The sequence below is a fragment of the Diabrotica virgifera genome, chromosome 4 (genome assembly GCF_917563875.1).
Source record: "Diabrotica virgifera virgifera chromosome 4, PGI_DIABVI_V3a".
NCBI classification, from domain to species: Eukaryota; Metazoa; Arthropoda; class Insecta; order Coleoptera; family Chrysomelidae; genus Diabrotica; species Diabrotica virgifera.
In genome coordinates this window covers 161,780,630-161,805,017 of record NC_065446.1, presented here as the reverse complement: position 1 = coordinate 161,805,017, position 24,388 = coordinate 161,780,630, and the positions used below count along the sequence as shown (strand labels likewise).

At 31.8% G+C, this 24,388-nt stretch overlaps 1 protein-coding gene across 2 annotated transcripts in view; it reads right to left on the bottom strand.

Annotated features, from left to right (window-relative positions):
- Window positions 1–453: 453 nt before the first annotated feature.
- Window positions 454–24,388, bottom strand: part of LOC114330764 (clotting factor C-like) — a 114,560-nt gene continuing 90,625 nt past the window's right edge. For both annotated transcript variants that reach the window (XM_028280177.2, XM_028280178.2), the window contains 4 exons: window positions 20,281–20,507; window positions 12,135–12,466; window positions 9,034–9,187; window positions 454–1,360 (listed from right to left, as the gene is read on the bottom strand). In XM_028280177.2, coding sequence (XP_028135978.1) covers window positions 1,285–1,360; window positions 9,034–9,187; window positions 12,135–12,466; window positions 20,281–20,507 — 789 coding nt within the window. In that variant the 3' untranslated portion in view covers window positions 454–1,284. The remainder of the gene's footprint in view (window positions 1,361–9,033; window positions 9,188–12,134; window positions 12,467–20,280; window positions 20,508–24,388) is intronic.

Here is a 24,388-nt window from a genome sequence, read left to right as displayed (position 1 = left end):
ATAAAAAAAATTAGTACGGCCCTGACCCGTTCTTCATAACACACCGATGTACCTACTCTACAAGGTACCATTAGAGGCACTGCCTCTGATGGTACCTCGTCTAGCATATTACGAAGCCGACGGAGATGCAGCATGACTGAGAATAATTTTTGGAAGCGGGATTAAGTATCCTTTCAGAGGCAGGCAAAAATATGCCTCTACTCTAGCGTGGTTTTGCAGTTTTAGGTAGTTTGTTAGAGCAGTTTGTTCTAGTTTCGTGTACTTACTATTAGTATAAGATAAGAGATACAATAGATGTTTAGAATATGTTATTATGCTCTGACTGGCTGAAAGTCATTTGCCAATGTCAATTAAATAAATAAATTAATAAAAAATAGAAATTATGATTTCTTTCATAATAATTCATTTACTTTTAAGTACGCTGTTTATAAAATAAATAAAAAACCAAAAAAATAAAATTTAACCCTTAGTTTATTTAACATAAAAAAACAATCTTATAATATAACCGTAATTTGCTTACTTGCTTGTTTCTATTTACATATATGCAATACATTTACAATATAATAAAATTGGTTCTAAAATGAAATTATCACGTGTTTGCAGGTATATTGTTTGCGTACCATAATTTCATTTTGGCAAGTGATTAATAATAACAGAATCAGTCAACGGCCAAACCACAATGATCCTAAGGGGGGCTACAACTGGTGGGTCTCTGGGGGTATGGATTTAAGAATTTAAGGCATTTAAGGCTTTTAACCCCCAACCCCCCCCCAGTTACGCCACTGGAATCAGTTGTCCGTTGTTTTCATGTAGTATATAATGTAAATTTTGCTTAATATGGCTGTTCAAGTGTTCAACGCTGATGAGCCAACGACGAAACATCTGATTCATGCTGTTTTGATATGTGGTATCATATTAATTATTATTTTTAGCTAAAAAAACAGCTACTATGAGTATGAACCTGTTAGAGACTTAGAACTTTCGTAGCTATTCAATAAAATTGTTATTTAATATCGTTTGCAAGCCTTAAAATAAATACGGTGCCGTTCTGTGACGTTATGACGTCACAAAATCGACCTTCCGGCTATTAAAGAAAATCTAACCATAATAATAATAATCCTCAAGTGTAGTGTGCCTCACCATCTTGTACTATCAAGAGCCGCCCCTGAATATCACCTCTACGTACGAGCTCACAGCGTATAAATGATTAGAAACTAGTTTGGTTGATGTGATTATAGTTTTTGGTGAAGCAGTCCTACTGCCTATTTTTGACGTTGTTGTAACTTAAAGGACGTGTTTGGGTTCCTGTTTACCGTTTTTACAGGAAAATTCAGAATTCCAGGATCCATATCGACAGTACCTAAAAGTACGATATATTAGAACATTATATTTTTTTGTGAAATTGATGGCCAGACATTTCGTTATTTTAAAAACAAACAATTTTTTTCAATCAGATAAATTTTTTCTGTATTTATAACTCTAAATACTAGATATAGTCGGTTCGCTAAACTCAGACACAACTGGCTAGTGATTTAAGTCAGTATTTTTTTTTTTGTTTTTGGCCAATTTTGCCAAAATTGGTAAAATTACTAACTAATTGGTAATTATTAACTATTTAGTAATTATTTTTTGCCAATTTTACCAACTTGGCAAAATTACTTACTAAAATCACTAGCCAGTTGTGTCTGAGTTTAGCGAACCGACTATACCTAACATACCACAATTATTATTTAAATAATTCACTGTTTGGGTTGTATATATTTTTTATTTATATTTTTAGTTTTTTTTTGTTTTATTTAATTATATTTTTAATTTGTTTGTTTTTATTTATTTTTTATTATTATCTATTATTGATTGATTTTTTACTACGCTAAGACATATACCCGTTTCAACTTCTCGGAGGATTACATTTTCTTAGTTTTTGCTTTTCTCGTTTTTTTTTTTGCTTTTTTTTTCTCTTTTTTTTTGCTTTTTTTTTCTTGTTAAAAAATAACAACAAAACAATAGAACATCATAGAATTACAAATAAATTAATAGTTAATTTTATCCCTTGGTAAAGTTTTTATCGTTTATAAACAGATTAACAATAAATACTCTAAGTGTTGTATACGGTGTTGCATTGTGGACGGAAGAACTTGTTGGTTATTAAAAAGAATAAATATTATAAAACTTAACAATATATTATTGTTTATCCCAAAAATATTATAACTGTAAGCTTTTTTTCTTCCTTTTCTTATTGGCTTTGGATTGCTTGATTCATTCAGCCACAATAGATAATAAACTATTGTTTGATACGATATCTCAAATATAATAACATTGTGTACGTGTGCTCACATATAATACTTATGCACGCATCTACATACATAGATAAAAGTTACATACTAATAAATAAAAGCAAAAAAATGCCAAAAAGGAAGTGGAAACATTAAATTAAGCTCTCCATTCAGGGCCCTCACTAACTTAAATTAATTTACAAATAGGAATTATACAAAATCCTAAATGCTAATCTTCTTCTTCTTTAGGTGCCATCTCCGCTACGGAGGTTGGCAATTATCATAGCTATTTTAATTTTTTAGGCAGTAGCTCTAAATAGTTGTTTTGAGCTGCATCCAAACCATTCTCTAATGTTCTTCAGCCATGAAATTCATCTGCGTCCAATGCTTCTTCTGCCATACTAAATACTAATACTTAATACTAATAAATAAATATGTTTTTTTGTCACAGCGCTAAGGCTTCAACCCGGTTCAACACCTCGGAGATTTTATGTTCAATGTTTTTAAAATATTCAACTTTCTTTTTATTTGATTAGTTTTTACTTTTTTTGTTTTTTAATATATTTTGTTTTTTTTTTCTTTGTTTTAATTTTTTTGTATACATATTTTTTTATTTATTTTTTAATTTTTAAATATAAATTTTTATACAATTTTATTATTATTGCCTCTCTGCTAGGTACTATAAGTTAGCATTATGTTCTAACTGTATAATCTGTATGCCAAAGCTCGCGGCATATTATCATGCACGAATCGTTTCCAGCACGTAACGTAGTCTCCGAAAAACGTGATTTTACAAAGAGGTCTCTAATACGATACGTTCCACACAGTGTGAATTGTTCAGATTTAAAACCATTAAAATCAATATTTTTCGGAAACTAAACGCTACGTGCTGGAAACTATTCGTGCATGATAATATGCCGCGACTTTTAATATATCGTTTAGTTTAGAAACTTGTACATTTAAATCATACATATAAATAAATTATTATAAAAATACATATATATTTGAATATATTCCTTAGCGTAGCGTGTAGTCATGATAAGTCAGATGCGGAAAATTGCTAACGGGTGTGTTTTCCACTTCACATAAAAGGAAAAACAAGAGAACAACAATACCAATTCTAATTCGAAATATTAAAAGACATTTAAAATAGAATTTACACATTTTAATAATATTTGACTAATTCTAAACCGCTTTATACTCTGGGCTAATTAGCAAAATTCATGGAAAAGTTATTTACCAGCAATTTTATTTCTGCAATCGAATTATAAGATCCTATATATTAATAATATAGGTATGCAAAGTCCGCAGATAGTGTGCTACTTTTTTTATAAACAAAATGACGCCGACAAATCGTATTTTTTTCAATTATTGCTCTATAACTCCGAAGATTTTAACTTTACAACAAAAACACGCAAATAAAAATTCACCGCAATTAAATTCTGCATAGAGATATGTTTTTCACGATTTGCTCCGACGAAAATTTTCCTCGGAAAATGCGGGTTTTCCTAACAAAAACTATAATTTTCAAATAAAGTTTTAGGTAAGTAATTATTAATCAATAATTAAATAACTTAGTGACATCAAAGATTTCTTGGTATAGATTGTAATTCCAGAAGCCGGTGAAAATTAAACGAATATTTTAGCAACAATTCAATTGTTAATTAACAATTTACGATCGCAATAATAACCAAAATAATCGTGATACATTGATCAAACTTATAAAGATGAGATGCTTGTTTAATATTTTATCGAAAAAATATAAATTTTTCTTTTTTTTGCATAATTTTTAAATTTTGAAAAAAAAAATAGTTATAATACGTTGGTCTAATTAGTAAAGTACAAAGAAAGGTTATTTACCAGCAATTTTATTGCTTTAATCGAATTATAAGATCTTATATATTATTAATATAGGTATGCAAAGTCCACAGATAGTGTGCTACTTTTTTTATAAACAAAATGGCGCCGACAAATCGTATTTTTTTCAATTATTGCTCTATAACTCCGAAGATTTTAACTTTACACCAAAAATACTCAAATAAGAATTCACCCCAATTTAATTCTACATAGAGACATGTTTTTCCCGATTTGCTCCGACGAAAATTTTCCTCGGAAAATGTGGGTTTTCCCAACAAAATCTCGAATTTTCAAATAAATTTTTTGGCCCAGTTAGAGATGCATCAAGTCAAACTAGTTTGATTTTATTCAACAAACTTGACTTGACTTGAAAATCAAACTTTTTTTGTAAAAAAGTTTGACTTGACTTGATTTCGATATCTTTAGGTTTGACTTGAAATCAAACTTCTTCAAACAGTTTGAAGTTTGAATGTCATATTGGCAACGTGTTTATTTCCAATTCTAATTGAGAGCGTATGGATTTTGTTGTGACTTATTTGGATAGGTCTGAATCTGTATTCTGCTACTCCGCAAATTAGTTTGTAGTTCATATTTAGACGTCCATGTTTGGCTTGTTTATTACGTTCGTTTTGAAGTGTGTGGATTTGGAAGATAATAAGTTTGTTCCAGCATTAGTTTCAAACGGTTTGAAACCATCAGCGAATAGTGGACCAGCGCGAGTAGAGGGGATATCACTGGGGACTGTATTATATTCTCTCACTGACCAACTGTTTGCTGACGGTTTCTGACTAGTTTGACTGTTTGCTAGAACAAACCTAATATCTGAATGTGGATATTTTTCGGTTCAGAATAAGTTCCAGAACAAATTGGGTCTGATATTGAAGGTATTCTCACTGCAAAAATTAACAGAAACAATTTGTAGTCGAAGCAGTATTAATTAAGAAAAATAAATATACTGATTTATTTAATGTTGCGGCAGGTGATTTCAAAACAATGAAAATTGCAAAGTGCATACATACTTCTATTATGTAAAAATAAAGAACAGCGTTATAAAATCACAAACAGTGAACTAATTCTTTAAAAGGACAGCGTTATGCATAACTCGACCAAGCGCCATTTCTTTAAAATCGAGATAACAGCGGATTCTGGTGACACATAGCTAAAACTATCTTGAAAAAATCCCTGTTATTGTCACGTTAACGGTTACTAAGAAAAACAAAAATAAACCAAGCGACATTCTGTCTATTAAGGGTTTTTAGTTTTGCATAGCAAGACTATATTCATAACTGCCATTCTTAACTGCCATTCATAACTGCCATATATCCATAACTGCCATTCATAACAGTTTCGCAATTGTAGACTAAGCACCGACTTTGGTCTGTTTATGCTAAACTAAGCGTTTGGTCAGAATAACAGTCTTGTCCCCATTAATGTACACATTAATTTTGAAGTTTCCGCCAAAAAATGATGGAATTTTTTTAAAGTGAAAATGTTGTGTTTATATATATGTTATTAAATTGAAAAATACAAATAATCTATATAAAATCTTTATATTATGTCTAACGTGCTATGTACTAAGAATATAGTATAAGTCATAAAATGAACCTTTCGGGATTCTTCTATATTTTGAATTTTGAATGTTTATTAATCATTTCTGTACTAAGAGTACAAATCAATAGCCTCCTTTTCATGAATAAATATTGATTTTATTCCAACAGTACAACTTTTAATTTCAAAAGTCTGCTTTGTAAGGTACAGGTCAACTTCTACTGTTTTATTAGTACCTTCTGCTAAACGCAGCTTGACTTACTTACTTTTAGTACACACCACATATTATGAGATTCTGGGCATTTGTATTTAAAAAATGTAGATAATCCAAATTTGACCATAACATTTCAAGGAACTAGGCCTTAACATCCTTAAAAAGGGGTTGGTACGGAAACAGATTTTTGAGGTTCTTTGTTTTCTTCCTTTTTAACTTTCACTTTTTTTATGACTTTCGTTCTGTCGTTGAAGACGGAGCCGGTGTTTATGGTTATCGGTTATAAAAGCAGAAAATTATAAAAATAGCTAGATCCCATTTAAACCAAAAACTGTTCATTTAGTATTTTTTTATTTAATTTTGTTGTGCGTGCTAAAAAATAGTTTACTGTGAAAGTGTCAGTGTTCTATTGTACATGATTTTTAAAAATGAGTAGAAGGAAACAAATACTAAAATTATTGGAACTAAAGGATGATTTATATGGCACTCAATGTATTATTAAATTTCTTATCTTAATTGGCAACTGACATGTCTATCTCAACAAAAAATATATAAAAAAAATTAAGAAAATAAAATACAGGATCCTTTGTAAAAGTTATATTTAAAAGACCCTAATAATGGTTACATCACAAAACAAAACGTTTTCGGATTAACAAGTAATCCATCATCAGTGTTAAGCCAATAACATGCATGCTTGAGCCACCAAAAAGTTATGGGTAAAAACCCTTTAAAAGATATAGTTGACACTCAATTTTCAATATGTGAGGTTCATCCCTTTCATATCACATCCACGTGGGTTAGAGTCCTGTGTTGCCCTGGGTAATATCCAGGAATATTTGCAACATCTAACTATTTTAAACATAATAATATGCAGTATAATATAAGGTCTTATACCTTTTAAAGGGTTTTTACCCATAACTTTTTGGTGGCTCACGCATGCATGTTATTGGCTTAACACTGATGATGATTACTTGTTAATCCGAAAACGTTTTGTTTTGTGATGCAACCCTTATTAGGGTCTTTTAAATACACCTTTTACGAAGGATCCTGTATTTTTTGTGATTTATGGTATACAGCCAGCTACAGGAATTTTATTTTCCTCGTGGATTGTTAAAAAAGTATATCTACGAAATAAATTATTTTTCAAACTCTTTCAAACTAGTTTGACAAATAGTTTTAATTTTCAAACGTGTACGATTGACCAGTTTGACTTGACTTGAATTATTTGTCAGAAGGATTGACTTGAGTTTGATTTGAAATTAAGTCAAACTCAAGTCAAGTTCAAACATTCAAGTCAAACTTGTGCAACTCTGGGCCCAGTAATTATTTATCAATAATTATATAGCTTGGTGAAATAAAAGCTTTCTTGGTATAGATTATAAATTCAGAAGCCGGTTAAAATGAAACGAATATTTTAGAAACAATTCAACTGTTAATTAACAATTTACAGTCGCAATGACAAACAAAATAATCATGAGACATTGATCAAACTTAGAAAGATTATAAACGTGTGATGTCTATTTAATATTTTGTCGACAAAATATAAATTTTTCATTTTTTTGCATAATCTTTAAATGTTTAAAAAAATTGTTATAAACAAATTAACATTTCTTAGAAATTGTTTATTATATTCTAATTTTAAAAAATAATTAAAATGCGTATTTCATAGGTCTTGAAAATGAACGCTTTAAAAAAATGTTCCAACCATTTGCAAAAAAGTTAGGAAACAGCAAAATAAATATACGATATCTCCATTGTTTATAATTTGTTTTAATTGTTTCAAAGCTTAAAAGTGAGTCTATGGTACAATCTAATTGCTCACAAAGGATGTCAAAAATTAGTGCAATGGTTATATTTTAATCAAAGATTAAAAATACTTTTTTTTTGTAATTTTTAGCGCGAAAGTAGGCTTGATACAGAGCCGGAGATAAAATGTTCACTCGAAGCGACTGACACGCTTAAACTCGCGCGAGTTGTGTATGTGGGCGGGTAGCTACGGTACTGTATTATTCTACTTTCGCGCGTGTAAATTACAAAAAAATATATATAATATTTAATTAAAACATAACCATTAAGCTGATAATCGATATTGTTTTATAAATAATTAGCTTGTACTTTAAACTCACCTCTACGCTTTGAAAGAATTAAAAAAAAATTATTAACACCGTAGTAATAGTATGTTTATTTTGCTGTTTCATAACGTTTTTGCAAATGGTTGCAAAAAAGTTTTAAAGCATTCATTTTCAAGATATTTTAAATGCGCATTTTAGCTATTTTTTAAAATTATAATATAATAAAAACTTTCTGAGAAACGTTAATTTGTTTATAACTATTTTTTTAACATTTAAAGATTATGCAAAAAAATAAAAAATTTATATTTTGTCGACAAAATGTTAAATAGGCATCTCATCTTTATAAGATTTCAAAGTTTGATCAGTGCATCATAATTATTTTGGTTATTATTGCGACCGTAAATTATTAATTAACAATTGAATTGTTGCTAAAATATTCGCTTAATTTTCACCAGCTTCTGGAACTATAATCTAAACGAAGAAGGCTTTTAAGTCACCAAACTATTTAATTATTGGTAAATAATTACTTATCTAAAACTTTATTCGAAAATTAAAGATTTTGTTGGAAAATTTTTTCCAATTTTCCGCATTTTCCGAGGAAAATTTTCATCGGAGCAGATCGGGAAAGACACGTCTCTACGCAGAATTTAATCACGGTGACTTTTTATTTGAGTATTTTTGTTGTAAAGTTAAAATCTTCGGAGTTCTAGAGCAATAATTGAAAAAAACACGATTTTCGGGCGCCATTTTGTTTATATAAAAAGTAGCACACTATCTGCGTACTTTGCATATCTATATTATTAATATATACAATCATAAGATTCGATTCCAGCAATAAAATTGCTGGTAAATAACTTTTCCCAAAAATGGCCTATTCTCCGATAATCAGCCCAGACTATTAGTATGAGGTAAATTGCCGCAGGACGTTACTTATGTAAAAAAACATGGTGCGTGTAATGACGTGTTAATGTTAATCTGCTCACATCAATGACTCCGCCATATCATTGATTTATGGAATTAATAAATTTTTTTTAATAAAACATGATTGCGATATGAACCTAATATTTACCTTGTATGTACTTCTTCATCCGACACAAACCTGTTCGGGCATGTAAATGTTATACTATCACCATCAGCTTGTTTTGAACAGTCTATATACTGATCTTCATAATTGTTACACAGTATTTGTGTTCCATTTGGTAACGAAGGTTTAGGGCATAGTTCTAAATTGAAATAAAAAGTTTTAAGTTTTAGGGGTGAAGGCGCAAAATTTCGGCCCCAATTCTTTTTAAATGCATTAACTTTTTTCGAATCCCTTCGATATCAGAACGCCCTGAAAACTTCTATAATGTTTATTTTAATAAGTTACAGGGGTGAAAAAAGAAAGAAAAAATTTAATGGGATTTTAAATTTCAAACATCTTATTCAAATGAAACTTTTTGTTCATTCTAAGGGACTTTCTGCCATCGGTAATAATGTAATCTATTATTCCACATTTAAATTTTTCAAATATATTTATGGTAGGGGAGCTCAAGCGGAGTTTTTTGCAGTTACTCGAGCGCGATTATGACATGGGGAGATACCTTGTACCCTGTAAATGTACCTCTACCATATATTGGCTCTTAGTACAGGGGAGTTCGTTGAGGGGGGCCCGAAAAAATGATGTATTCTTAGAAAAATGTTATTCTTATGTTATTCGAAATCGTCAGATTAAGATAAGGTAAGTTAATACATGCAAAATAGTGTATATTTCAAAAATCTGACGATTTGTAAGAAAATGGGCAAGTCACAAAGCTTCACAAAAAAAGCGAATATTTCGCGAAATGAACATCAGATCGAAAAACTGCAAAATACACGTATTCAATATTTTGCACTATCAAACACTACCCCCCACGGAGCTGGGGTGGGGGGTTACATTAAACTCTTAAATAGTAGCCCCCAATTTCTTTGCAGATTTGGATTCTTTACGTAAAAATAAGCAACTTTTATTCGAGACATTTTTTCGAATTATGGATAGACGGCGCTATAATCGGAAAAAACGATTGTTGGAAATGGAAAATTAAATTAAAAGATGGAAAGTCCCCCACTTTATGGAAAAATTTATTTAACTTGTTTTGGTTTTAAAATCTACTCTTTACAACCCAATGGGTCCCCATTATAATGCTCGAGTAAGTGCAAGTTTAGCATACTTTCCTCCCCTACTATTATTACTTTTCTCAGGATTCGAATAAATGCATTTAAAAAACACTGGAGCCGAAATTTTGCGACTACGCCCTTAAGAGATTTAAGTGTCACCATTTGCCTGCAACCCCAGAGATTCCTCGATATTTTAGGTAAGAGCACAGGAAAGAGGCAAATAAAGTTTACACATTGGAAAGATTGCATTAACCTGAAACAACTCGTACCGAATACCGGTTATGGGAGTTGTTCACAGTTCACAAGGAAAGGGAGGGATCCGTCTTCGGTGGTTTCGCGATCCCATTGCACAATTATATTTATTGTTGTGGAATTGTTTTTTTAGGGAAATTCAAAAAAATTAAATTTATATCAACGACCATGAAATGATAGTTTTTCATCACCCTGTATATGGCCAGATTTATAAAGCCACTATATAAAAAAGATATTATTTACGGCTTTCACCAAACATTTCCCAATAATTAGAGTGAGTAAATTAAAAAAAAAAACATGAAGAGAACCGTATACTCTTTTCAAGCCCTCTCTTCTTTAGTCTCCACGGTCCCACCAGTCGCAGAAAACTTTCAAATAGAGTGCCAGTGCCCACATATACAACCGCTACACATGCCCTGAAGAGATACAAGAGTTTACCTAACCAAGGAAATGTAAAACACATACCAACTCCAAACAAAACATTTCAGATACAATGTGGTTTCGTGGTTTCGATGAATTCTTCGACTCTGAGTACGTTGAGCTCTGAACCATCATGGCCGTTGACAAACACAGGTTTTCGGTTATACCGGTTTTTCTTACTTACGGTTTAACCTGGCGGTTATAACCAGTCAAAAACACCGGTTATTTTTTTTTAATCAATAGCCAATACGCATTAGGTTAGTGTTACATTTACAATGTATTTTGTTTTGAGATACTTCTTTCGAAGCGATATCAATATTATGAATATCGATACTATTAAAAAGATATACCTATTGATACCAAGATAATCAACCGATATATAAACAGTTCAAGACGGATTGTAGTAGGGCAAATCTGAATTCATTTCTTATAATGTGTTCGAAATATTGTAGTTTTCGAGATTTGATAGTAGTCTGGGTTATTTTTTATTCTTCTGCGGAGCTCTTCCTACGTGAACTCGTCAGTCCACGAGACCTTAAGTATTGTCCAATATGGAAACATATATCAAATGTTTCCAATGTTCCGCACGTATCTTCGTTCAAAATCCACGATTTAGTACCGTAAAAAAAGGACAGAAAAGAGGTAGATTGTCGCATTACCTTTATACCAAAAGCGAGGTTGTCTGTTTTGAAGGAGGCCCTTATCTGATTAAAGGGAGATCTAGTTTTTTCGACAAGCGCTCTTATATCCTGGTTAGTCCCGAGAGAGCTGTAGTCCATAACCCGCTTTATTGAAGCTTGGTTGACGTAAATTTGACCTTCCGTGATCTTTTTATTGATACTTGTCATGAGCTTTGTGCTCTTACAATAATCCACCATTTGGTACACTGATAAAAAGAGAGTAGATATGTTAGTCAAATCTATCTTTATCGTCCAGCAAATATTAGGGTTGAAGAACATGTAGGTACTGCCTAGCTTATAGATGCTTTTATATCAGTTTATAGACGTTTTTATGTAAATATATGAGGCTGAATTAATATATACATTATATATGGAACCTACAATATATATAAAAACCTCCTAATTTTTCTCTAAATTAATTATTTTTTCCAGAGATAACTATCCGGTTTTTCACCTGTTATTAGTTTTAAAAGGAGAATCCGGTTATAGCCTGATCAAAAAACAACCGAAAGAACTGAGTATTGCAGAGTAAAAAAACCGGTTCTAGGTTATAACCAGTAGGTTTTTCTCATCCCTACCGCCTCCACTTTATCCTGAAGGAGCAAAATGGTTTGCAGTTGCATGACGATATTTATTTGAACCTTCCGTCCTAAATTATTTTTTTTTAATTATTTATACTTACTGCGACAGGTAGGTTGATTATCAGAACTTTCACAACGATAATATGGCGATGTTGTGGATAAAATAAACCCCATATTACACGAAAACCGTAAAAGAGTGCTGGACAATACAATATCACCAGGTTTTTTTTCCACACCGCCTTCAACAAACCATTTTCCATTTTTTGGATACGCCGGAAGTATGCAGTCCTCTAGGTCTAGGTGACTTTTAGTAATTTCTCGTTTTATAAAAGAATTGTAGAATAAAACGCTAGTGTATAAGACGATAGTTTGGTAATTACATTGGGAAGTATATAAATTTGGCGATATGCTAACTATTCCTTGAAGGTAATATCTGTAAAATATTGAAAGACTCTTTTAGATATAAAGAAGGTGCATTATAATATTCATCATATTATTTATTTTTATATATTTTTGTACAAATGTTTTCGACCGTACTGTGTTAAATTGTAGTTTTGAATATCGGCAATTCGGTCTTCGGGAAACGAAACTATATTTTTATATGCTTGATTTTGAAACACAGGATAGCACAGATTACAAATATAGCTGGTAGGATATTTTATAGTTGCTAACCATCTCCGCGAAGAGAGTTAGAACCCATTCGAAACTGGAACAACCTAAACTGAAGTTAACCGATGATTAAAATCGGCACCTGGAATATTAAAAGCATGTTTGCAGGCTTGTATTAAAAGCAGGCGAAACTCAAAACACCATCCAAGAAATGAACAAATTAACCCTATATTGCACGACTCCTCCTAAAAATCACAAACATGTTTGTATGATACCTTATTTTTCAACATAGTTTAAGGCGGACTCAAACGACTTGTGTACTTGGCGAATAATCGTTACTTGTGTATACTTGCAATGCCGCGAGAGTTGGTTACTAGTACAATTATTGTACTAATTGTCAAACACTAATAATAATAATGCTATTACTACTATGTGCTGATAAATAATTGTACTAGTAACCCTCCCAAAAGACATAGCAAGTAACGCATGTACAGTTGGTTCGCTAAACTCAGACACAACTGGCTGGTGATTTTAGTAGGTAATTATTTTGTTTTTGGCCAATTTTACCACAATTGGCAAAATAGTAACTATTTAGTAATTATTAGCTATTTAGTAATTATTTTTTTGCCAAAATTACTTACTAAAATCACTAGTCAGTTTTGCCAGAGTTTAGCGAACCGACTATAACGATTATTCGCCAAGTACACGAGTCGTTTGAGCCCGGCTTTATGCATAACCGAGCATGATTTTTGCAAATAAAATCTCGACCGTTATCGCATGTTGAGGCGTTTCTCTTGGCGTTTTATATATGGACATTTTACACTTTTTACAGTTTTTTTCGTCTTCATCGTCCCATTCCTCTTCACTATCTCTTTCGTGATGACAGTGTTTACTAGTCTGTTCTAAAACCTCACTGTCACTATCTAGTCCATTATCCATAATTTTAAATTTTTAGACATACCGGTTTAAGTTATTTCTGTGTCAGAAGGCGTGTATTGCGACTGTAATCCGCCATTGCAAATTACTCGCTAATCGCATTACAAACACTTAGAGCCCGCGCAGACTGCAGACTTTTTAGTCGGCCAAGAGTTTAGTAGGCTTCTTAATCAGTACAGAGAGTATGCATCGGTGAATCGGTGTAGTGTGCGCATCTGCATACCTCTCTGTACTGATTAAGAAGCCGACTAAACTATCGGCCGACTAAAAAGTCTGCAGTCTGCGCGGGCTCTTCATACCATAAGCGAGTCAAATTTGAACCTGCGCGTGCTTCTACACCTACAGTAGTAACAGATAAACGATAAAGATGAACGAAAAATCACCTGCCGGTGGAAGAGTATATACTGTATATAGTAGAACGTGCGCAAAGCGAAATCTACATATATTTCGGTAACGAAACTTATCATTAAAAACGTGGTGGGTAAAATTTGACTCCGTCATGGTACTTAAAGGTTAAGCATTAATGCAGCGTACTAGTAAACATGAAATAAAGATAATAATGGGAGGTCTCAATGCAAAAGTCGGAAAAGACAAAGTTAAAACATGATTGTTGAAAATGGTATGGGACTACAGAATGAAAGAGGCGACAGACTATAATATCACTTTTGTCATAAGATATGAGTATACGATTAAAACTAACAGCTCGCAGATTATACATGTGGAAATCATCATAAGAAAATAAAGAGAATTGCTTGTGGCCAAATAGGCATAACATATGGAGTAAAAATGATAGATGACGTGACAGAGCTGCTTTGACCGACAATTTTAAATGAGACCTTATGGCAAGTGATATCTCGTTTAAAAGGTAATAAAACTAGCTGTTAATTCAAATGAAACCAAAACAATGGTAATCGCAAAAAAAATACTAAAAACATAAACATATTAGTAAATAAAAAAAAACGAATAAAATCCTCTGTAAAAGGTATATATTTAAAAATCCCTAAAAAGGGCTACATCACGGAACTAGTTTTCGATTGGATGACCAATCGTCATCAGTGCTTACGTAATCTGACATGCTAACCACCAAAATACAATATTGTAAAAATATATGGGAAAAACTCTTTAAAAGAAATCCATCAAAGAGACATAGATTAAATATGCGAACTTAAACATGGATATAGTTGAAAGACTGATAAGTTTGTACACACTTGAATGAATAAGGGAAAATGAAAATGTAGTATGTCAAAGTGTGTAAATAATTTTATTTCCTTAGCTGAGCGCTTTCGACATAAACGTCATCATCGGAGCTAATGCTAAAATAAAAAAAGAGATCTTGTAAGAACAAGAAGTACAAAACTCTTTTTTTACTTACGTCAAATACTAAAAAAGTACCGCTACATAGAGGTGTAAAAAAGTGCATCTTAGGAATGTACATTTGATTTATACATTTGTGAATGCTAACTTAGTCCTCCGTACAACAGCAAACAGCAAAAAAACAGAAAGAAACGGCCACATACACGTTGCACAAGAACATATATAAACTTTTTTCATGGTCCGGGTGTCGATATCACCCGTCCATCCTTGGCCTAGTAACAACAGCTGACTGACAAGGTCGGATATTCAAATCTGCTTTTATCTGTTCTGCGTTGACGTTGACAGCTGTTCACCTGACAACAAAAGTGTTCGAAACTATTTTGTTAAAAATTGAATTCCACCGAACACTATATCCTTCTATTTTGTCATCAACGTCTTACAACATTAGACACTGAATATACCCATTTTAACATCATAGCATTTAATAAAATAATTTAATATTTCTACATAAACATTAGGTTTTCAACTTAATAAAATATCCATACACCAAGTCAAGGTCATTGCAATGACTTACATAAATGACAAAAAGATGATAAATAACAATAATATAATATTATCTCAATCTTTAACTTCAACAAGCTAACATCTTCTGAATATTGAATTTGAGAATTCACAATCAAAATTGATCTTTCTCATTACTTTCTGTTTAATAATTTTTTTGTTTTTTAATTTAATTTTTTAACTTAACACAATGTATGTAAGTTGGGCCAATTAGTCTCAAAATCAAGCATGTCATCAATTAATTTAATAGTTGATTAGTACAAACATCTAAGGTACATTTCCTTATCAATTTCATTGTAAAAATTTTCAATTTTCCTTTCAATATGTTTAAAATATTCATGTTTCAACGTCAGCTGTCAACGTCAACGCAGAACAGATAAAAGCAGATTTGAATATCCGACCTTGTCAGTCAGCTGTTGTTACTAGGCCAAGGATGGACGGGTGATATCGACACCCGGACCATGAAAAAAGTTTATATATGTTTTTGTGCAACGTGTATGTGGCCGTTTCTTTCTGTTTTTTTTGCTGTTTGCTGTTGTACGGAGGACTAAGTTAGCATTCACAAATTTATAAATCAAATGTACATTCCTAAGATGCACTTTTTTACACCTCTATGTAGCGGTACTTTTTTAGTATTTGACGTAAGTAAAAAAAGAGTTTTGTACTTCTTGTTCTTACAAGATCTCTTTTTTTATTTTAGCATTAGCTCCGATGATGACGTTTATGTCGAAAGCGCTCAGCTAAGGAAATAAAATTATTTACACACTTTGACATACTACATTTTCATTTTCCCTTATTAAACATGGATGTTCAAAATATTCCATGTAATATGTTGTAGCTACCATCTGAGCTCTAATTCGACTTGTTAACATGTTGACAATATGGTAGCACGGTATTGTAGTATGATATTAGTAAATGACAAACTAATTGAACAAGTTGTAATGTTTAAACATCTACGATGATACAAGAGACTTTAGGCTCAATCCAAGAAGTCAAGTGTAGACTAGAACAAGTGAAAAATGCATTTCAAAGAATGATTAAATTTTGAACCAACAGAAATCTTGATCTAACACTATATACACTACATGCACAGTATAGTATACTACTACATGGCCAGTGGCGTAGCTGAAGATTGGAGGGCCCCCCCGCGACAATTTTTGTGGGCCCCCGTACTATAAACATAACGACAACTAATTACTAAAATATGTGTAAATGAAAGAGACTAAGTAAAAAAATAAATAGGTAACAAAAAAGAAATAAGTACCTATCTATTAATATGTATATTTATTTTCCTGGTACATTTTTGCATTATAACATGGTATTAAATTTAACAAGTCGTGATGAATTTGCCTGTGCGAAATTGTCAATTAATGAACGATGTCTTAAGTTCGAGCGGTATCTTGTTCTATATACTTAAAATACCTAGATTCGATAGCCTAGTTTGTGACATAGAGTTTCCAAATATGTTTTAATAATGTTGAGCTTAGAAAAAGAGCGTTCATTGCTCGGTATATTTTTAGTGCAATAAAAACATTTGGAATTTTGAAAAACATTGGGTTTGTTTTTATAGGTACATTTTAATTTTCATTCCGTCTGTAAACGTATTACTACTAGAGCCCCGTAAATGACGGTTTTGGAGTGTAATTTTTAGGGACAACTCCAAATTGGATAAAAATTTGGATTCAGGTTATACTTACTTCAAAGTTGAATTTGTCCAGTTGGTTGCTTTTACTTGGGGGGTGATATTCACCCCCGAGAAGGGGGGAATATCACCCCACAAAACGTGAGTTTAAAGTAAGGCCGGAAATAGATAAATTGGCTAATTCTAAGCAAATGTAGTTCTATAGAGTTTTTTACGTAATTCAATCCTTTACGAGTTATTTGCGATTAAAAATGTTGATTTTTCGACAAAAAAAAAAGAAAGTTTTCAAGCTGTTTTTCGCAAATAAACCAAAAAGTAAATATTTTATCGAAAAAAATGTTTCTAGCAAAAATATAGCTTATAAAAAAACGAAAAAATCGTGTAATAATGAAGTCTATAAACCCAGTAAAAGCAAAGTTGTAGCTCATGAAAAATGCGTTCTTTTTCGTCAAATTCCAAATATTTCAACATATAATTTCCAAAAAATTGAGCAATTTTCGGGAAAAGAATAATAAAATTTTTTAAAGTACCTTTTAAAAATAGCTTTATTTTTATTTTTTATAATAGTTTCTAGCACCAAAACTAAACGAGTTACGCTCAAAATAAATTTTGACCTTTTTTCTAGTTAAAAAAACCGTGAAAATCTCCCTCTATTTAGCACCCTTAATAAAATTAATCGTTGCCGCTTTACTTTTGACTTTATATGTATGTGTACTGTTTATACGATCTGTAAGTTTGACCGGTTCGTAGTGCTTATTTTTGAAGAAATTTGGTTTTATAGTAAAAAGAAAATTTTCTAAAACTATTGGAAAAGTGCTATTTTTTGAAAATAACTTAAAACGTGTTAGTGATACGAAAAATATCAATAAGTAAAAAAATGTAGGTTTTGCTTTTATAAATATGATAGACTCATTTTGTTTTTCTGGATCAAAGACAAAAACTGGTTAAGATATGGCTGTTCAAAATTTGCATACATTCGTGACTAGTGACTCGTTCAAGCCTTTTAAGCTATAACCCTTTCAAAAATAAGCACTTTAAACCTGTGACACTTAGAGATCATATAAAAAATACATAAGTAAATTGTTTGTAAACTGGTAACGATTCATTTTATTTGTGGTGCTAAACAGGGGGAGATTTTCACGATTATTTTTTACCAAAATAAAAGGACCAACTTTATTTTGAGCGTAACTCGCTTAGTTTTAATGCTATAAACTTAAAAAAAATAAAAATAAAGCTTTTTTTAAACATTTTAAAAAAGTTTTAATTGGCTTTTCCTTAAAAGTGCTTCATTTTTTGGTTATTTCACCTTGAAATATTCGATTTGGAATTTGACGAATAAAAACATATTTTTCATGAGCTCCAACTTTCCTTGCGCTGGGTCTATGGACTCACGAATACACAACTTTTTTTGTTTGTTTCTATTCTACATTTTAGCTAAGAATATTTTTTTCGATAAAATACTTAGTTTTTGAGTTATTTGCGAAAACCGCCAGAAAACGTGGTTTTTGGTTAAAAAATAAATATTTTCGATATTTTCACCTCCGAGAAGGGGTGACTGTCACCCCCTAAGTAAAAGCAACCAACGGCACAAGTTCAACTTTGAAGTGAAGGGTAAGTACAAGCTAAAGTCAAATTTTCATGCAATTCGGAGTTGACCCTTAAAATTACACGGTTTCGCCATATTTCCGGTTCAATTACTGGGCTACTATTATTTTTCTAGAAACGTGCAAGACATATGATAAAAAAATATACTTAATAAGTAATTATGGAATGTATACATTCTGTGTGTGTCTGAACAAAAAAAGGTTATCATACCCATTCAAAATTTTACCATATTATACATTTCTGAGACGCGCGATAAGAAAGATCACTGTGTATTTTTATTAATATTCTTGCGAGATTATTCATAGATATTAATGTGCTCTGCAGATTAATTTAGGACTATGTAATTCAAAAACTAGGTAAGTTTTGAAAAGAATTAAACATTTCACAAGAAAATGAAGATATTGATACCGACTTGCTAATATGCGTGTATACGTCACAAACAAAATAACCACAGACAGACATACGTGAAAAAACGTGGTAAGAAACTCACCAGATAATTTGTAATTCACAATTTATAATAAATATTACTATGAATACGTCGGTACCTATATTTGGTTCTGGATTTGTTTACTCAGTTAAATTCACAGACAAAATGCCTATTAAACTTCCGTCAGGATTTCAACATGAGGCGAAACGCGAAACCGAAATGGATAAGTTAATGCTGCGTTTGCATTTTGCCGAATTCAATCGGAAGGTTGTTCTCAGCTACCATCGGGGATTCCCAGTAATAAAGACAGGGTGCTGGCAGCAAATTTAAGAAAGTACAAGTATTAAGCTTGAAGGCTTTATGGAACCCCTCCTTACGTCGCCCCCCCCCGCCTTGCGAGCCCTGCGGGCCTGTCAGCTACGCCACTGTACATGGCATGAAAACCTGGGTACTGACAATTAGCTCGTCACGAACCTTTGAGCAATCAACATGTTAGAAATGAAGTTTTGAAATAGGAATAAAGATTAAGAATTTGTAGAAATTATTAAAAAACCAAAACCATTTTTCTTGAACATATTCAGGCGCGAGAGGTTAAACTCCCTTCAATTAATAATGGAAAGAAAAACAAGGGAAGCATGGTCCTGGTGGACGACAAAAAATAATAGTCAGCATGGATAAACACTGTCTGTGTAACATGAAGATTATCCACATATGTTATACGAATAAATATACACAAAATACTTAAAAATAATACTAGTTTTAGTAAAATTGTTATAAATTGGTTATCATAAAGGTATGTACACATCTGCGCTCGGCTCAGCGCTCGCCCACTATGTTCGCTAGATTAGTACGTGTTGTCAAGAGGCGCACAAACGGAGCGTCTCTTGAAAACACTCACTAACCTAACAAATGTGCTGCGCGCGAGCGTGAAGAGCAGAGCGCATATGTATACGCACCTTAAGAATACAATAAATCGGAAAAGGGAAATATCTTGGGTTGTTGTCTTACTGTGTTGAGAATTGAAATTAACAATAGAGTTCGGAGTTAGATAAGTAAAGACGTTAATTAAAGATAGATTACAAAAATAATGCCTAAAATTTATTCTATTTTAATGACAAACTTTATTATCAATAATAATATGAAAAGTTTATACCTATCGTTTTCTCGATTTTTAAAGATAAGTCCACTACCACTGTCTCCTTTACAAACGGCAATGGTACCATTTTGACGACCAGCGCAAATTTTATCAAAAAAATGATATTGTTGCTCAAATCTTTCCGGTAGCTCTTTAGCACACGTGGCAGCATCTTTGTATGGTATTCTTATCGATTTGAGACGCTCTGAGGGCTTTTCTTCTTCAGTAATACCCCAACCAGCTACCTGAAAATTCATAGTCAATAAAGTGTCACCATAAAGGCCCGTTTTCACGCTACGTTTTCTTGTACGTTTTGTGGGTCATACAAAACGTACGAGAAAACGTACGTTTTGTCAATAAGCGGATTTAATTTTTTTGATTCGACAAGACGTACGTTTTGCTGTTTTCACGCTACGTCTTATTGTATTCACGCTACGTCTTATTGTACGTTTTGTGTGATAGGACAAATCCTATACATTTTTAGATTCGACAAAACTTACGTTTTGCTGTTTACACGCCACATTTTATTGTATAGGATTTGTCCTATCACACAAAACATACAATAAGACGTAGCGTGAAAACGAGCCTTAACCCTAGAAGGACCAAGGAGGGTTAAAAATATCCACAACATTGCATTACATCCGATTTTCTAAATAGCTTTGTTCCTAAAAATTTCAAATAATTAGTAGTTGTCGGCGTACTACTGCCATATTAGATGGCATAATTAGCATTTCTATAATTTAATTCATTTCCTTATACTTTTATAAAAACTTGACAGTGGACTATAAATAATCCCCTTGAATACCTTCAACACCATCCCAAAATGGAAAGGAACGATATCATTCATGTGTCAAATTAGCGAAATCTAAAAGAAAAAAGGCCAATAAGTTGGCAAAAACAACCATAGTTTGCAGTCTTATTCGTACCTTCGAATCGATCGCAGGCTATCGTTTACAAAGAGAACCGGATTCATCAATTTTTGTTGAATTATTAAAAACTCGTTAAAAATTTAATACTCGATAAAGATATAATTTTATAGTCCAGTGAATTTTTAAATAAACAAGTTAAATTGGTTCCCCCATTATGGGGGAACAATTTTCATTAGGGACGTCCTCTCAGACGAAAGACATAGTGAATAGTGAAGATAGTGTAATGGAAAATAATAGTTTTGAACCTAGTGCTACTTTGCCGATAGAAAAACAAAAGGATATTAAATATTTCAACTTGATCTCAGATAAGTACAATTTAGATAATATTTGGGTTTATATTGAAAACATTGGGAATGAAACTGGTCTTTCTAGATTGCCTCCTATGGCGATAGGTCACCTACTATTTAAGACCCTGAAACTTACACATATTAAAGAGATAAAAAGCATTGGCTGTAATCGTATAAAAGTTTTGCTGTCATCACGTTTAGAAGCTAATAATCTTGTCAAAAATAAATTATTAGACGCTCAAAATTTAAGAGCTTACATTCCAAATCACTTGTTGGAAGTTAAAGGGCTTATAAGGGATGTAGACACCCAGTTTGACATTAATTGTCTCATGGAAAACATTGAATCTACTTCCAAAGTTTTAAATATTTATAGAACAAAGCGTAGAATCCAAAAAGAGGAATCAATTGAATACGTAGATAAAAAAACTATTGTTGTCACCTTTGAGGGTAACCAACTATATAGGTTTTAATAGAGTTTATTTTCCGGTAGAACAATTTATTGGTAGGGTCGTTCAATGCTATCGATGTTTGAAATTTGGTCATGTGTCAAAGCAATGTAAAACTTCCCAGGAATGTTGTATTCAATGTGGGCAAACTAAGACTACTGATCATACTTGCGATAAAGCTATGTATTGTATACATTGTAAAAGTAATGAGCATGTTACAATATCAAAAAAGTGTCCCTTTTATGAAAAACAAAAAAGAGTAAAAGTATAATGATCGAACAAAAGACTACTTTTTTAGAGCCAAAACATTTGTGTGAACAATCATTTTCTGGTGTTATGAGTCAAAATTACTTTTCTTTGCTTGAAAATAATGAACAAGAATTTCCTTCGCTTCCAAAAATTAATAAAAATTCTGTCTCCACTCAGCTAGGCCCACAGACCAATAAAGCACGCCCTCTAATATCTTCTCAATTGAACAATAATTCACATGCATATGTAGGAAAGAAAAGGAAACCAAACTCTCCTATCGTACAATCTCCTATTCATAAACCTATCTTTCCCTTTACATTTGGACCTGCCCAGCCTTTACCGGCTAATCCACATAAACCCAATTATAACAAAGTTGAAAATAAAAATCAGTTGACAAAAACTATAACAAATTTTATAATGAACCTCTTGGAACATATTCGTTCAATTGAAGATATAAAAACGTTAGACGATAAGACTATAATTAATGAATTAGAACAGGTTTTAAATACTGTAAACAATAATAGCTTCTAATGGCTGTACAAGATATTTTAAAAATTGGTCAATGGAATGCTAGATCTATTATGTCAAACAAAAACAGTTTAATGCAATACGTAAACAATAAACAAATTGATATTTTACTAATTAGCGAAACATGGTTTAAAAAAGATTCTCATTACAGTTTTAATGGTTATAACCTAATAAGAAGAGATAGGAAGGAAGACCGGTTTGGTGGCGTTGCGATTCTTATCCGTAACACAAGTAACCTTCAGTCAACTAAAACTAAATTATAACTTTAATTCTGATATTGAAGTTTGTGGCATCAAAACAAAATTTAAAAATATTGAACTCAATATATTATCTATATACAAACCTCCTAAATGTAAAAGTACAGTATGTGATTAGGCAAATATATTTTCACAGGTCACTGGTTCAGTAGTTATAGGTGGAGATTTCAATGCGCATAATACGATTTGGGGATCTAATTATAATGATGCAACTGGAATACAACTTATTAAAACTGCAGATGACTTAAATTTTACAGTAATTAATAATGGAGAACCTACCATTTTAACTAAACCAGATCAAAATAAATCAGCTATTGATGTTACTTTCGTTACAGCTGATCTAGTCAATAAAATTAATTGGTCTATACATACAGACACCTTGGGATTGAATCATTTTATGATCTATATGGAAATTACCGACATTCATTTACCTGAAGAAATTATTCCTAAAAGTAAATGGAATACAAGAAAGGCTAATTGGTCCATGTACGAAATTTCAGCAGAGCTATTTTTCAATAACTATTACCAAATGGAAAATACGTCGGACAAATATAATTTTTTAATTGATTGTATAAATTATGCAGCTCAACTATCAATTCCACAATATAAAGCTTATAAAAACAAAATCAGAAATTCTCCGCCGTGGTGGAATACAAATTGTGATAACATTATCAAGGAAAGAAAAGAAGCACTTTCAAATTATAAGCAAAACCGTAACTTTGAAAATTACTTAAAATGCCAAGAGAGCATGGCTAAAAGTAAAAAAAAATTAAAGGAAATAGCTAAAGAAAGTTGGAAAAACTTTGTCTCAAACTTAAACAAAAACACTCCTTCCTCAGCATTATGGAATCAAGCTAGAAAGATCAATATAAAACCAATTACTAATCGAACATGTCTTAATGATACATTAGTCGACGAAATTTTTGATCAAGTTGCTCCTCCATCAGTCCAATTACTAAAAAGCTACAGCTATGCTTCAAATGAACAAAACCATTTTTTGCTAGAAGCGTTCAACATTACAGAATTATAATATGCTCTTAAAAATCGGAATAACACAAGTCCAGGTTTGGATAATATTAAATATCCCATGATACAACACCTTCCAAAAATAGCTAAACTCTTGCTGTTGGAAATTTTCAATGAGATGGTCAAAAATGGGAGTTTAGTTCCTCAATTTCAATATGTCACTATAATACCAATACTGAAACCAGGTAAAAATCTCAACGTGGCACAATCATACAGACCTATATCTCTTATGTCATGCCTTCTTAAAACAGTCGAACGAATGATAAAACAGAGATTGGAATGGTGGTTAGAAAAAAAGAAATTACTTCCCAACCTTCAATTTGGGTACAGAAAAGGAAGAAGTACTTTAGACGCCCTTTCAACATTAGTGGTAGATATACAAAACAAATTTATAGACAACAATT